Raw genomic sequence first — 15129 nt, forward strand, 5'->3', positions numbered from 1 at the left:
TTTGAAGACATTTTGAAGAGCTGAGACAGTGATGACAAAGAATTACAAATTGAAGAATTTACAAGTTTGGGCAAGAAGGGACAACAATTTAATTCCTTCTTCATTTTATTCTACCATTATGTTAGTATACTCATTTGTAATATCATCACATAGTATGTTATAAACTCTGTGATGATCATTGAATATTTGGTACTCTCCAGTTCTTATTTTTTACATGCATGCTAGTAGGTGAGGCTATTTTACGCATCAATAGGATTAGTAAGATAAGGTTTAGCCCGGTTTGAGTTGCCTTGGTCCTATGCCTTTGGAAAAATATCCACACGGCTATGAGATTATATGCCCTCGTGAGACTTTGCAGGCAGCTGCACCATGAATCCTCTACATGAGGCTGCCATAGGCTTTGTGAGGCGCAGAGGAGTGATTATATAGCCAAGACATATGGGTAACAATACCGGTGCTATTGTCCCCCTTATTTGTACTATTCCTAATTGTTGTATTTTCTTTTCTTTTTATTAATAAAAAACTAGCCCTAGGCGCTTGCCTAGCGGATTGCGGAAAAAAAAAAGAGAGAAAAAACTAATTTTGCGGACCTGACCGGGAAAAGGAGAATCTTTTGTGCAGGTTCATAAATAATTATAACGCTTTTCAGATTTATACTGTTCCTTCTCACCTTCCCAAAGGAAAAACACTAATTTTCTGAACCTGACCGCATGAGGGAAAAGGAGAACTTTTTGTGCAGGTTCATAAATATTTATAACCTACTACTGGTTTTCTTAGTTTCCGGTCAAATACCGACTGCCACCACAATCTGGAGTATTCGTTTTTGCCACATATGCCCCTCTCTCTATTATGTCCAATGCTTTATGACGGATACATGAGTAACCTCCTAAAGAAGATCCCATGTTTATTCATGTTCCTCATCTGTACTGGTCCCGTTCGTTGGTCCTAATATGTTGGTATTAAAGAAGTGTTTAAGAGTTATTCATAACTCTTTTGTTGCTGTATTTTTATTTTACCTTACTGCATTTAGGCTGATGAGCTGTCGGCTTTTGCAGGCCCTACTAGAATATGAAAAGCACAAAATGCGTAGTGGTGAGCTTCCATTTGCTGAAGCTGCTTTTGCAGAACCGACTAGTTCTGGAATCCAGGTATTACTGTTTATCCATCTTGCAAGATGTTATTAACCCATGAGTAACCTCTTTTTTTTTCTTGGGGTTTTGGGGGTGGGGGTGGGGGTGGGGGTGGGTGGGAGGTAGGTTCACTTTCTTTAGTGGAAGAACATTCTTTTTTAATAGTAATTGGTCTAGAAAAGTAAGAGGATGACCTATAAACACCTAGTTGTTATCATCAATTTTTTTTCCTGTCGATTTGTGTGTTTAAGTGAACAATTTCTCATTTCAATCTGTAGCTATCGTTTTGATTTTTTGAAGTTGGAAATAATAGTATTTCAAGTGAAAGAACTCCTTTGCTCAATTTGGGAATTATTTTCTTTAGTCTACAACGCAAACTGCCGTGTTTAATGGTTTATTTTACATCAGCCATTGCAGAACTCTTTTCTACAATCTAGCTTTCATTGGATTAGAGATGCAACTCTAGTTATGTGCTTGAACGGTGAAGGTGTTGGTTTATGTTTAGTCAACAATGACATGCCAATTGGAAGAGTTGGTGGAAAGAGTTGGTGTGGATGCTAGGAGGAAGCTTCCTCCTTTGATGTCACCCATGACATCAAGAGGAGGTAGTTTGATGTCACCAATGACATCAAGAGGAGGTCTTTACCTCTATAAATAGATGCACTCCTTCATTTGTAGAAACCATCCCAAAAATAATACAACACATTGTAGTGAGTAGAGAGTTAAGAGAGAAATTCTCTTAAGTGTAATTGGGAACTCTCCCCTTCCTTTGTTAATATTAAAAAGGCAACTGTTCTCTGGTGGACGTAGGATTATTTTGATCCGAACCACGTTAAATCTTGTGTTCTTTCTTTTACGTTTCCGCTAACAATTGGTATCAGAGCAACAAGATTCTTTAACGATCCAAGGAGGAAGAACAAGCAAAGATGAGTTCCATGAAGTTTGAAATTGATAGATTCAGTGGACACAACAACTTCAATATCTGGAAGATCCAGATGATTGCGTTACTGCGGAGGGAAGGTTCAATCCATGCTATTGACGGAAAGTATCCTAAGGATATATCAACTCCCGACAAGGAGAAGATTGAAGGGGATGCATTGAGTGCAATCCAACTATCCCTTGCACCTAACGTGCTTTGTGAAGTGAGTACGGGTACCGAAGAGACGGCCAAACAGTTATGGGAAAAGCTAGAAGGGCTATACCAAGACCGATCAGTGACAACAAGGATGTTGTTACAACGGCGTCTTCACACATTTAAGATGGGGTCAGGTACTTCGTTACAAGATCATTTAGATGCGTTCAATAAACTTGTCATGGACTTACAGATTGCAGGAATTAAAAAGGAGGAGGAGACGCTTGCATGTGCTTTGCTATTTTCATTGACTTCAGGATATCGTGATATTGAGAATTCAATGATGTATAGCAAGGAGCCTATCAAGCTTGAGCAAGTATGACAGGCACTTAACTCTAGTGATGTGCGGAGGCACATTGAAGGAGATAGAGATGACCAGGCAAGTGGGCTCTTTGTGAGAGGCCGGACTAGCCAACAGGGAAAGAGCAAATCAAAGCACAGATCAAAGTCTCGTGTGAACAAGAAGAATACAGAGTGTTGGGGTTGTGGCAAGAAGGGGCACTTTGAACGAGACTGCCCAATGTCAAAGTCCAAGGAAAAGGCGAGTGCATCCACAGTTGAACAGGTACATGATTTTGATAATGATTATGTACTAACAACATCGTGTAATAATAATAGTAGTTATGGAAACAAATGGGTGTTAGACTCTGCTTGCACTCTGCATATGACGTTCCGAAAAGACTGGTTTAGCAGCTATGAGAAAAGTGGAGGAACCGTAGTAATGGGCAATAATGCAACTTGTGCAATAGTTGGCATTGGCTCAGTTCGGGTTCGCTGCCATGATGGAGTCGTGAGGACTATTACACAAGTCCGTCATGTTCCTGATCTGAAGAAGAATTTGATCTCCCTGAGTACTCTGGATGAACAAGGCTACAGGTACATGAGCGAAGCAGGAACTATAAAGGTGACTAAAGGTTCTTTAGTCATGCTGAAAGGCAAGCTGGAGAACGGCCTTTACACATTGGCCGGAAGCACCATTGTTGGCTCTGCAAATGCATCTACAGTGCAGTTATCTAATGATGACAAGGCAAGACTGGGTCATATGAGCGCACGTGGACTGGAGATGTTGAGCAATCGTAACCTTTTGGAAGGTGAGAAGATCAGCACACTTGACTTCTGTGAGCACTGCGTTCTAGGGAAGCAAAAGAAGGTCAGCTTCAGCACTGGCAAACACAAGACAAGAGGAGTGCTAGACTACATCCATTCAGATTTATGGGGTCCCTCTAAACTTCCATCGAAGGGCAAAAAGAGGTATCTTCTCACTTTTATTGATGATTTCTCACGAAAGGTTTGGGTGCATTTTTTGAAGGCAAAAAGTGATGCTTTTGAAGCATTTAAAGAGTGGAAGATTTTGGTTGAAAATCAAATGGAGCGGAAAATCAAGTATCTTCGCACAGACAATGGCTTGGAGTTTTGCAATGAAGAGTTTAATGAATTCTGCAAGGTTCATGGGATCTCAAGACATAGGACTGTCAGGCATACCCCACAGCAGAATGGAGTTGCCGAGAGAATGAACAGAACTCTTCTTGAAAAGGCTCGTTGTATGCTCCTACAAGCCAAAATGTCCAAAGTATTTTGGGCTGAAGCAGTTCACACTGCTGCTCATATTGTCAATCGATCTCCAGCATCGGCAATTGACTTTAAGACTCCGAATGAGGTATGGTCAGGTGAACCCTCTAACTATTCATACTTACGAGTATTTGGGTGTCCAGCTTATTATCACGTTAATGAAGGAAAGCTTGAACCAAGGGCTAAGAAGGCCATATTCGTAGGGTATGTGGATGGAGTAAAAGGGTACAAACTTTGGTGTTTGTCTTTACTCAAATTTATAGTTAGTAGAGATGTCACCTTTGATGAATCCTCTATACTTGATCCCCGTAAAGTTTCCGTGGAGTTTTCAGGAAACAAGAACGACGAGCAGGTGGAGCTTCCGGTGGAGCTTGCCAAGGAAAAGGATCAAGAGACTCAGGTTAAAGATGAGTCAGAAGATGTAGACCTTGAAGAACTTGCTGTCAATGAACCATACACAATTGCAAAGGGGAGGGAGAAGAGGCAAACACGAGAACCGGAACGCCTTATAGATCAAGCAAACTTGATTGCATATGCGTTCGTAGCTGCACAAGAAGAGATTAAGGATCTGGAGCCCTCCTCGTATATTGAAGCAACTTCTTGCAAGGATGCTGTACAATGGCGGTTAGCCATGACTGAAGAGATGGAGTCTCTTCACAAGAATCAGACATGGGTCTTAGTGAAAAGACAAAAGGGGAAGAGGACAGTTGGATGCAAGTGGGTCTACCGAAAGAAAGAGGGAATTCCTGAAGTGGAAGATGCTAGGTTCAAGGCGAGATTGGTTGCAAAAGGATTCAGTCAGAAGGAGGGAATTGACTACAATGAGATTTTCTCTCCAGTCGTGAAGCATAGCTCAATTCGCGTGCTACTAGCATTGGTTGCCCAATTTGACTTGGAGCTTCAACAGCTTGATGTCAAAACTGCTTTCTTACACGGTGATCTAGAAGAGACAATCTATATGGATCAACCTGAAGGTTTCCTAGCTGAGGGAAAAGAAGATCACGTATGCCAACTAAAGAAGTCTTTGTATGGTTTGAAGCAATCCCCTAGACAGTGGTACAAGAGGTTTGATGCATTCATGACTACACATGAATTCTCAAGGAGTGCATTTGATAGCTGTGTGTATCACAAGAAGATGTCTGGTAACTCAATGATTTATTTACTGTTGTATGTTGATGATATGCTTATTGCTGCTAACAACATTACAGAGATAAATGCTTTGAAGAAACTGTTGAGTAAGGAATTTGACATGAAGGATTTAGGAGCTGCAAAGAAAATCCTTGGTATGGAGATTTCAAGAGAAGACGGTGTTGTACATCTTTCTCAGAAGAGGTATATTGAAAGGGTTCTCAAGAGATTCAATATGCATACGTGCAAGCCTGTAAGTACACCATTAGCTCCTCATTTTAAACTTTCAGAGTTACAAATGCCTCAGTCCGAGGATGAGGTGGAGCATATGTCAAAGATTCCTTATGCCAGTGCAGTTGGTAGCATTATGTATGCTATGGTATGCACACGTCCAGATATTGCTCAATCTGTAAGTGTGGTAAGTAGATACATGTCCAGCCCAGGAAAGAGGCATTGGGAAGCTGTCAAGTGGATATTGAGATATCTCAAAGGAGCTTCTGGTGTTGGTCTGACCTTTCGAAAAAGTGGTGGAGGTATTTCAATTCTCGGTTATGTAGATTCTGACTATGCAGGAGATCTTGACAGAAGAAGGTCCACAACTGGATACATCTTTACCCTCGTTGGCAGTGCCGTTAGTTGGAAGTCGACTCTGCAGTCGATTGCCGCTTTGTCTACGACAGAAGCAGAATACATGGCAGCAGCGGAGGCGGTGAAGGAAGCTATCTGGTTGAAAGGTTTAGTAGCGGAATTGAGTTTGGTTCAGCTGGAATCAACTCTTAGATGTGATAGTCAGAGTGCTATTCATCTAATGAAAAATCAGAGATTTCATGAGCGCACTAAACACATTGATGTCAGATTTCATTTTATTCGAGATGTTGTTGAAGAGGGAACTATCAAGGTCGTGAAGGTTATCACAGACGATAATGCTGCAGATATGTTGACCAAGATAGTCCCACTCGCTAAGTTTGCACACTGCAAGGACTTGGCGGGGGTGTGCATCAACTGATGCAACTCCGAAGAGAACAGTTGTTAGGTGGAGGTGGTATGTTCAACAATGGTTTGATTCTTCTTGTTTCTTACAACGGGGTTGCCCCGTAAGCTTAGAAGTTTTGACCAGAGTTGTTCACATGCACGCTCGAAACAACCAAGGTGGAGATTGAAGGTGTTGGTTTATGTTTAGTCAACAATGGCATGCCAATTGGAAGAGTTGGTGGAAAGAGTTGGTGTGGATGCTAGGAGGAAGCTTCCTCCTTTGATGTCACCCATGACATCAAGAGGAGGTAGTTTGATGTCACCAATGACATCAAGAGGAGGTCTTTACCTCTATAAATAGATGCACTCCTTCATTTGTAGAAACCATCCCAAAAATAATACAACACATTGTAGTGAGTAGAGAGTTAAGAGAGAAATTCTCTTAAGTGTAATTGGGAACTCTCCCCTTCCTTTGTTAATGTTAAAAAAGCAACTGTTCTCTGGTGGACGTAGGATTATTTTGATCCGAATCACGTTAAATCTTGTGTTCTTTCTTTTACGTTTCCACTAACAAACGGTGTGATTCCCAACAGTTATCTTTTCCTTTTCCGCAATTTAAACCAGATTCTTGTCACTGATGGTGTAATGAACAACAGTTGTGTTTTTCTTTTCGTAAATTCAATACAGAGTTTGTCGCTTCTTTCTTCTAAACACTGCCCTTGGCTTCATTTTGGAGCCATTGCCCATCACAAAACTTTTCGACCCTTAAACATCCTGTCTTTTCTGCCATTTATCTGCACTAATTTGGACCCTGAAAGCTCTATAAAAAATTTCCCCCTGTCACTCTTTTGGATTTTTGTTTCAGCTTTATTTATTAGGAAAATATGCTCTGGGATGATTTATCAAGTGTTCCTTTGTTTGGATTTGTTGATTAGAAAGGTGAAAGCCATATACTCAAATACACTTTTTTTCCCTATGTATAACTTAAGCTCATGTTTTATGAGGAGACAAGTGCATTTTTGTATCAGATGGAAAATTTTAATTTCTTATAGGTTTGTGCATATTTTGATGGATGTATAGTTGTATACTCTTTGCCTAGAGGTGTTGCAAAGTAGTTGGTTTTGCAATTTTTACAAGATCAGGCGGGTTTCAAGTTCCCATTTCTCTTACAACAAAAGGCTTGTGATCTTCTCAGTAACCTGATTGTTGAGACAACAACAACACTGACCCAATAAAATCCCACTAGTGGGGTCTGGAGAGGGTAGTGTGTACGCAGACTTTACTCCTACCCCGAGGGAGTAGAGAGGCTGTTTCTGAAAGACCCTCGGCTTAAAGAGACGAAAAGAGACAACATATCAGTATCATCAACAGAAACCATAAAAATAATAACATCATAAAAACCAGAAAATAGATGAAAAACAAAAGCAATAACCAGTAAATAGACCCGACGCTATGAAAAACGGAGTGAGAATACAACATTAACCACTTGCAGTCTAAGACTAAAATCCTATCAGACTAGTCTCACATTGGTACGAAGTAGAAATAGGCTTAACTACCTCCTAACCTACAACCCTAATGCTCGACCTCCACAGCTTCCTATCAAGGGTCATGTCCTCTGAAATCTGAAGCCATCTCATGTTTTGCCTGATCACCTCTCCCCAATACTTCTTAGGCCGCCTTCTACCTCTTCTCACACCTCCTTACCGGGGTATCTAGGCTTCTCCTCTGTACGTGCCCAAACTATCTGAGCCTCGCCTCCCGCATCTTGTCATCCATGGGAGCCATGCCCACCTTCTCCCGAATATCCTCATTCCTAATCTTATCCATCCTAGTGTGCCCTCACATCCACCTCAACATCCTCATTTCTGCTACTTACATTCCTAACCTAATTGTTGAGAAGTATAATTAAATAAATAAATAAAAGGTACAATTTAAGTTGGGCTGCTGAAGTCCAACACATCCCCAAGACGAGCGTCGTAGAGATGCGGATGCTAAGATCGGTTTTTTGATGAGGGGGTCACACAATTCTACACTGATTTTATTTAAGTATTAGAGCTATGAAGTTATGGATGTAAAATGAATTTTTCTGGAGTAACACCATCTATGTTGCTCAAACTCAAGTGCGAGTATCCGTTCTGGGTGTTGTAGAGGATACAGAATCTATGGTAGACATGTTAGGCTTTTTGTAATTAGGTAGATCAAGATTGACCTACTATTCCCTCTACATATGGTTATGCACTGCCTTAGTGCATTTTTATTAGTACAAATGTTACCATTATCAAAAAAAGTATCCGTTCTGGGTTCGAATGTAGAGGTTGGATTCTTCATCACATAAATTTTCGGATTCGGGGGTATGGCTAATAGATGTATATTATGATATACAAAGTATGTATTTCAATTAGTTGAAGTTATTGAACTAAAACTAATAAAACTGTATTATTTATAAACACCAATATTTTATGCATAAGATGATCGCGTAATGGAAAAGCATTCTTTAACTTTATATATATATATATATATGCGCGCACACACATACATACAATACCCAAAGATCAAACCAAATACCCAATCAATCTATACTTTTCGGTCATGGAATGTAGTCACAGTACCCAAGGTAAGTTGACCAAATCCAGTATGAATCCCACACTCACACCCACACCTATGTCGTGACGACACGGATGCGGCAAAGATTTGAAAGAGCCCGCGTAACATAGATTAGAGCTATAGATGTGATATAGATTGCCCAATGCAAATTGGACTTCTTTTAATTTTCATTTCCTAGTGGAGCAGGGTCTATATTCATGAGATGGTGGAGTTGTTGTACCAATTAGTAGAGTTTTCCTTGATTTGGAACTTACAAGCTGTTGGGATAACCTGAAAAGCCTGCAGGTTGATGAGCTAATGTCATTCTGCTACGAGTCCGATATAGCATAGGACTGATCTTGCCTTCTGATTCTTAAACAACAACGACAACAATTGCGCCTTAGTTAACATCTTTCGTTAAATTCAACTCATATCATCATCATTAACAAAATAAAAGTGAACATGAACGTGAAAAATAAGATATATATATATAATAATAATAATAGTAGTAGTAGTTCTCTACCAAGTCTAACTTATTTCCAAACTAGTGGATATTATCTATATGAATCTTTGTGTTCCATTGTGATCTATCTTTAGCTAAGTTTGCATTGATTTCAAGGATTTGTAGGTCTTTTGAGCCAACTTACTTCCATGTGATTTTAGGTGTACCTCTTCCCTTTTAACACCTTCATTCACCATAGTTTCACAACTATGGACCGGAGCATCTATAGGTCGATGTAGGACATGACCAAACCACCTCAAACGACCTCTCATTTTTATCCTCAATGTGTGCTACTTGCACCTTCTGGCAAATATGGTTATTTTTAATCTTATCTAATTTTGTGTGACCGCACATCCATCTTAGTATCCTCATCTCTGCAACACTTATCTTGTGGATATGTTGGACTTTAGCATCCCAATATTCACTACCATATAACATAGCCGGTCTTATAGCTATTCTATACAACTTACCTTTCATTTCGGTAGACATCCTTCTATCACATGACACCCTAGTAGCACTTCTCGGTTTCAACCATCCGGTTTTAACCTTATGAGTAACATCTTCATCTATTATTCTATTCTCTTGGAGCAACGAGCCTAAATATCTAAATTGTTTGCATTTTGGCACCACAATCTCATCTAATTTCACCTTAACTTCACTCTTTTCAGTCTTATTTCTACTTATCCTAAAACCTTACTCTCTAAGGTGCTTCTCCATAGCTCAAGCTTTTGGTTGACACCCTCGCTAGTTTCGTCAATTAGCGCAATCTCATCGGCAAATAACATACACCTCAGGAATCCATCTTGTAATACGTTGGTTAGCTCATCCATAACTAGGTAAATAAGTGGTGGCTCAATGAAGAACCCTGGTGTAAACCCACGACCTTTTATCTCTTGTGCGTTTGAAATCTGTCTCCTACTATTCTGTGTTAACTGTGTTTTTAAGATCCAGTGTGTCCTTATTATGGAAAATAATGGTGAGACATAGGTGCATTTGGATCCTGGTTGCTACATCATAAAGGAGCTATGGCCTTCCTTCCACAAGAAACTAATTGTAGTGGCATTTCTATGTTTCCATAATTATCTCTTCATGCATCATGTACTATTAGAACTTCTGTTGTTGCAGGGGAATCAAGCCTCCGGATCTGGTAGAGCGAGAAGAGATGCGGCAGCTCGAGCGATGCAAGGTTGGCATTCTCAACGTCTTCTTGGTAATGGTGAGGTTGGAGATCCTATCATTAAGGTCTGTGAAGATGTCTATTAGTTTATTCCCCAAGAGAATAGCAAATGGGTCATCTCAAATGGTGCTGTTAATGCTGCCCTTTCCTTTCCATTCCTTGTCGCAGGAGAAGAGCACCGTGTCTATGCCAAAGCGTGAAAAGCAACTTAAAAGCATTGGTATCGTTTGTTAGCACAATCCTTTTACAGACAATCTTAGTTGCGACCTTTTTTTTTTACACTGAACTCCCTTTCTCAATTAAGGTTTGAAGCGGAAAAAGCCATCCCCCATGGAGCAGGTTGCCAAAGTTACATGCATGAAAGTATCAAAACCGCAGTTAAGATTCCGGGTTTCCTCTAGATTCTTAACGGACTCGTTGCTTACACATAAATTCAGGTGGCTTGCATAATGGAAATGCAGGTTACTAGTTTGAATGCACATTTCGATATTATTGTGAACAATTCTTTCTGTGAAAGGCATGGATAATCACATTAAGAATTATCCTTGTTTTCTCGATTTATTGATATTTTGCTGAGTACAACCATGTTTCTAATTGGAATGTGCTCATTGTGCTACTGTCGTGGAGCTTCTTTGATATCCTTGTAAATTTTTTCACTCTGTTACAGCTGCTTGTTGTGGAAGCATCTTTTATTTCCTGAAGACTAATAAACACCTTTACATCCCCAAAATTTGCAGTTTGGAGACAATGGTAGCGGATATTGGCCCTCCAGCTGACTGGGTGAAGATCAATGTGCAGAGAACTGTACGTTTCTCTTTCTCCACTGGCATGATTCGTTTTCTAATGTGGTGTCTTGTATTTTCTCCATGGGGACTAACTTCCAATGTAAAATGATTTGTACAGAAGGATTGTTACGAAGTGTATGCTTTAGTTCCTGGCCTTTTGCGTGAAGAGGTAAATCCTAACATTGTTGTTTCTCCTTATTTTTGTTGATCTCCTGTGTACCAGCTGGGGAAGCTGTACCCGATGACTGTTGGATATAAAAATGTTTGAATATTACGTTTGTCAGTGAGCGTAGTCCATAACTTGTGGTTATATTTTATCTGGACTTGCCATATCAGAACAAAGTGTATTTGTCAAATGCGTACTGTTGCTTACTGCTTTCAGTTGTGACCAATTAAGATTCTCACGTATCTTGTGTTCTGTGTCAATACTGAACTGGACTATCTCTGTAAATTTCACTCCGGGCAGTTAATTGATTGACTAATCTCCTATCACGTTTGTAATGATTATTCGATCATTGCTGATGCAAAAGCAGACAATTGCAATTCTACCATTTGCTGTAACAGGAAAGATTATGATTTTTCTTCTGGTGTTTTGATTAGTCGCAGCTGTCATTCGCAGCTTAACCATTGTTTTGATATACCTCTGGGTGTTTTTAAAAAACTTTTCAGGTTCGCGTGCAGTCTGATCCAGCTGGGCGCTTGGTTATTTCTGGCCAACCTGAACAGCTGGACAATCCTTGGGGTGTTGCTCCATTCAAAAAGGTTTGTTTTTTTTTATGAAGGAATAGGTTTTCATTAAAGGCATCAAGAGGTTGTGAGTTCGAGTCAACCCAAGAGCAAGGTGGGGAGTTCTTGGAGGGAAGGATGCCGAGGGTCTATTTGGAAACAGCCTCTCTACCCCAGGGTAGGGGTAAGGTCTGCGTACACACTACCCTCCCCAGACCCCACTAGTGGGATTATAGTGGGTTGTTGTTGTTGTTGTTGTAAAGGCATCAAGAAGATGTTTACAAAAATTTACAAGAAGGAAAAAGGTGACTGCTCAGATACAAAGATTAATCTATAACTAGAGAGCATACACCTTCCAAAAGTTGTTCACAGCTAGATACAGGAGATTGGTTAAGCCAGCTAAATAAATCCACTAAACATTTAGCTTTAAGAGCATGATTTGAAGTTGAGATCCCATCAAAACACCTACGGTTTCGTTCCTTCCATATACACCAAAAGATTGGTGGCAATTGACTTGAGCCTTGGGGTTTGCTCCCTTTCAAGGTCTCAAGTTCGAAACCCACTGGGTGCAAACAATTTCTGAGGGCCATCGGACTGGGTAAAACCTGAATTAACCGTGGTGCACTTGCGGGAAACTCCTTGCCGAGGGCCTGTGCACCCCCGGGAATAGTCGGAGCTCATAGAGAGTCGGACACCCGGTGCAAATCAAAAAAAAAAAAAAAGATTGAGGCAGGTACCATTAACCATGTCTTTTTGATGGGTTTTCCAACTTTCCAAGAGCACCAACTTTCCAAGAGCACCAACTTTCATAGGCATCTTTGATGGAGCTAGGCATGACCCAGGCTATCCCAAAAATTGACAGGAACATGTTCCAAATGTCTGCTGCTACTGGACAATGCAAAAACAGATGTCTCACACTCTCGAGGTTCGTTCTGCACATGTAGCATCTATTTACAGTCTGGATGCCTCTCTTGCTTAGATTGTCTAGGGTAAGACAAGCTTCATACAAAGCTAGCCAGCAAAAACAGATCACTTTGGGAGGTAACTTTGTCTTCCAGATTAGCTTCCATGGCCAGTTATCAATCAGTTCTTTGTTGGAGCACAAGAGAGCATATCCTTTCTTGACTGTAAAATCACCCTTGATAGAGTCGCCCCATTGAATACTATCCCTGGCATGTGGATTGATAGTGACCCCTGCTAATTTAGCATATAGCTCCATTAGTTCAGTCAGCTCCCAGTCTTGAAAATTTCTTCTGAAGAGAAGTTCCCACACATTGTTGTTCCAGTTCCGATCTACATAGGATCCCTGATTGCTTGCTATTCTATATAGGTTGGGAAACTCATCTCTTAGAGCCATAGGTCCCAACCACTTGTCCTTCCAGAATAATAATTGCGATCCATTTCCCAACTTGAATTTTGTATTGAGCTCAAATTCCCCCCATAGTTTTGAGATGTGCTTCCAAGGTCCTGTTCCATGAGGTGAGTTGCTAAGTCTAGTACACCGATTATTTTGCACTCCATATTTTGCTATTATCAGTTCCTTCCACATTCCAGTATTCTCCCTATTGAATCTCCAGTGCCATTTCATGAACATACTTTTGTTGTGCAATGCTAGATCTTTGATTCCCAAGCCCCCAAGTTTCTTTGGTAAGATGACTCTAGGCCACTTAATCAGGTGAAATTTATGTCCTTGGCTATTTCCCTCCCAAAGAAATGATCTTCTAATCTGGTCCAGCTTCTTCTGTACTGTACTTGGAATTGGAAAAAGTGACATGAAGTATGTTGGGATACTGTCCAATACACTGTTTATCAGGGTTACTCTCCCACCTAAAGATAAGTATTGCATCTGCCATGAAGCTAGTCTCTTTTCAAAATTTTCATTACTCCATTCCAAATAGCATGAGACTTGTATTTTGCACCTAGTGGTAGTCCAAGATAGACAGTAGGAAATGAGCCCACGTTGCAACACATCAATCTAGCAAACTCTTCCAATTCAGGGACTTCATTTACTGGATAAATGGTGCTTTTTAACATGTTCATGTGAAGTCCTGACACTGCTTCAAAAACCATGAGAGTAAGATTCAAATACATGACTTGGGATCTTTCAGCTCCATAGAAAATAAGAGTATCATCTCATATAACAGATGAGAGACACCTATAGAGGTCTCGACTTCATTTCCAACTCTAAACCCCTCCAGCCATTGAGGTTGAGTAGCTTTGTGTATCATTTTGCTTAGTCCTTCCATTGCTAAAATAAATAGGAATGGGGACAGAGGGTCTCCTTGCCTGAGACCTTTCTGAGGAGAGAAGAACCCCACTGCCCCACCATTGATCAAGATTGAAAACTTCACTGTGGTAATGCAGTATCTTATCCACCTTATCCAGCCTTCCCCAAATCCCATTCTTCTGAGCATGCATATAAGGTATGACCATTTAATCTGATCGAATGCCTTCTCAATGTCAAGTTTGAAAATCAAACCAGGTTGTCCTGATTTTAGCCTCCAATCAAGTACTTCATTTGCCATCAGTGCAGCATCTGTTATTTGCCTTGATTTGTTTGTTATGTACTCATGCCGTTGATGTAGTCAGATGAGTCATAAGAAATAACCTCAGCTATGCTTATCATCTGTGTATTACCCAAACAAATTTACCACTGCTGTTTAGTGTTGCTTTGTGGCAATGAAGTGTGTGCTTTAACTGCCCTCAGCAATCTAATAAACATATTCCTTAATGTTGGTGGAAGAAAGAACCTTTTATATCACTTATCAAACAGGCTTATAATGCCATTCTCCTCACCTATTTATCCGAAAAGAAAAAAGAAACTGCTTGCATGGTTTGGCACCATGTTTTTCTTTATTTATGATGCCAAGAAAATTTTACCGATTCTTATCTCATTAAATGAATTGAAGAGAACAGGCCAGAGAAAGAGAAGTTTGAGAATGCATGAGGACTATGCGTCTCAGCCCTTGTGCATTTATACTTTATAATGTAGCCTTATCTACAATAATTTTAATCCCTCTAACAATATTTTAAATGAGTACATAATTCTATAATATATTAATTTTTGACTATTCCAGACCATATTGTATGACCAAAATCAATGACTCCATATCTTGTCGGAGCTTGCAAATAATATGCTCCAGGCCTGATACTACATAGAGTATTTCTGGCCCTCTTAAGTGATTTCTAGAAAAAGTCTTCAAATTACTCATCTCTGTCTGCAAAGATTGTAATTGTATCTTTATATGCTATCTTTTCCTGTACAAAGGGGCAATCATCTTAATAATGCTTGGTTCTCTCATGAAATACTGGATTAGATGCAATATGCAAGGTAGCTTGATTGTCACACATGAGCTGCATAGGTGATAATTCATGGATGACAACTATATTAACCTAAACAAAAAGACAAAATGTAATTCTGCAGC

At 40.0% G+C, this 15129-nt stretch overlaps 2 protein-coding genes across 4 annotated transcripts in view; both read left to right on the forward strand.

The window, feature by feature from the left end:
* Nucleotides 1-15129, forward strand: part of LOC104225664 (AT-rich interactive domain-containing protein 6-like) — a 28584-nt gene that overhangs the window by 11649 nt on the left and 1806 nt on the right. Inside the window, exons 7-13 of one of the 3 annotated variants that reach the window (XM_070172669.1) lie at nucleotides 1056-1148; nucleotides 10142-10258; nucleotides 10362-10413; nucleotides 10498-10570; nucleotides 10931-10997; nucleotides 11097-11147; nucleotides 11648-11740. In XM_070172669.1, coding sequence (XP_070028770.1) covers nucleotides 1056-1148; nucleotides 10142-10258; nucleotides 10362-10413; nucleotides 10498-10570; nucleotides 10931-10997; nucleotides 11097-11147; nucleotides 11648-11740 — 546 coding nt within the window. Of the gene's footprint in view, nucleotides 1-1055; nucleotides 1149-10141; nucleotides 10259-10361; nucleotides 10414-10497; nucleotides 10655-10930; nucleotides 10998-11096; nucleotides 11148-11647; nucleotides 11741-15129 lie in introns of those variants that run through there. The other 2 variants (XM_070172674.1, XM_070172677.1) reach the window with 2 other exon arrangements.
* LOC138889378 (uncharacterized mitochondrial protein AtMg00300-like) lies at nucleotides 2957-3678 on the forward strand. The gene is made up of 2 exons (XM_070172682.1): nucleotides 2957-3513; nucleotides 3594-3678. Exons 1-2 carry the CDS (start codon nucleotides 2984-2986, stop codon nucleotides 3598-3600), a joined length of 537 nt encoding a protein of 178 aa, XP_070028783.1. The 5' UTR covers nucleotides 2957-2983; the 3' UTR covers nucleotides 3601-3678.

Source organism: Nicotiana sylvestris, chromosome 1, assembly GCF_000393655.2.
Source record: "Nicotiana sylvestris chromosome 1, ASM39365v2, whole genome shotgun sequence".
Lineage (NCBI taxonomy): Eukaryota > Viridiplantae > Streptophyta > Magnoliopsida > Solanales > Solanaceae > Nicotiana > Nicotiana sylvestris.

Bases quoted from the DNA above. Each gene is read 5' to 3' on its own strand.
- LOC138889378 (XM_070172682.1), top strand. From the start codon at position 2,984: ATGGGCAATAATGCAACTTGTGCAATAGTTGGCATTGGCTCAGTTCGG.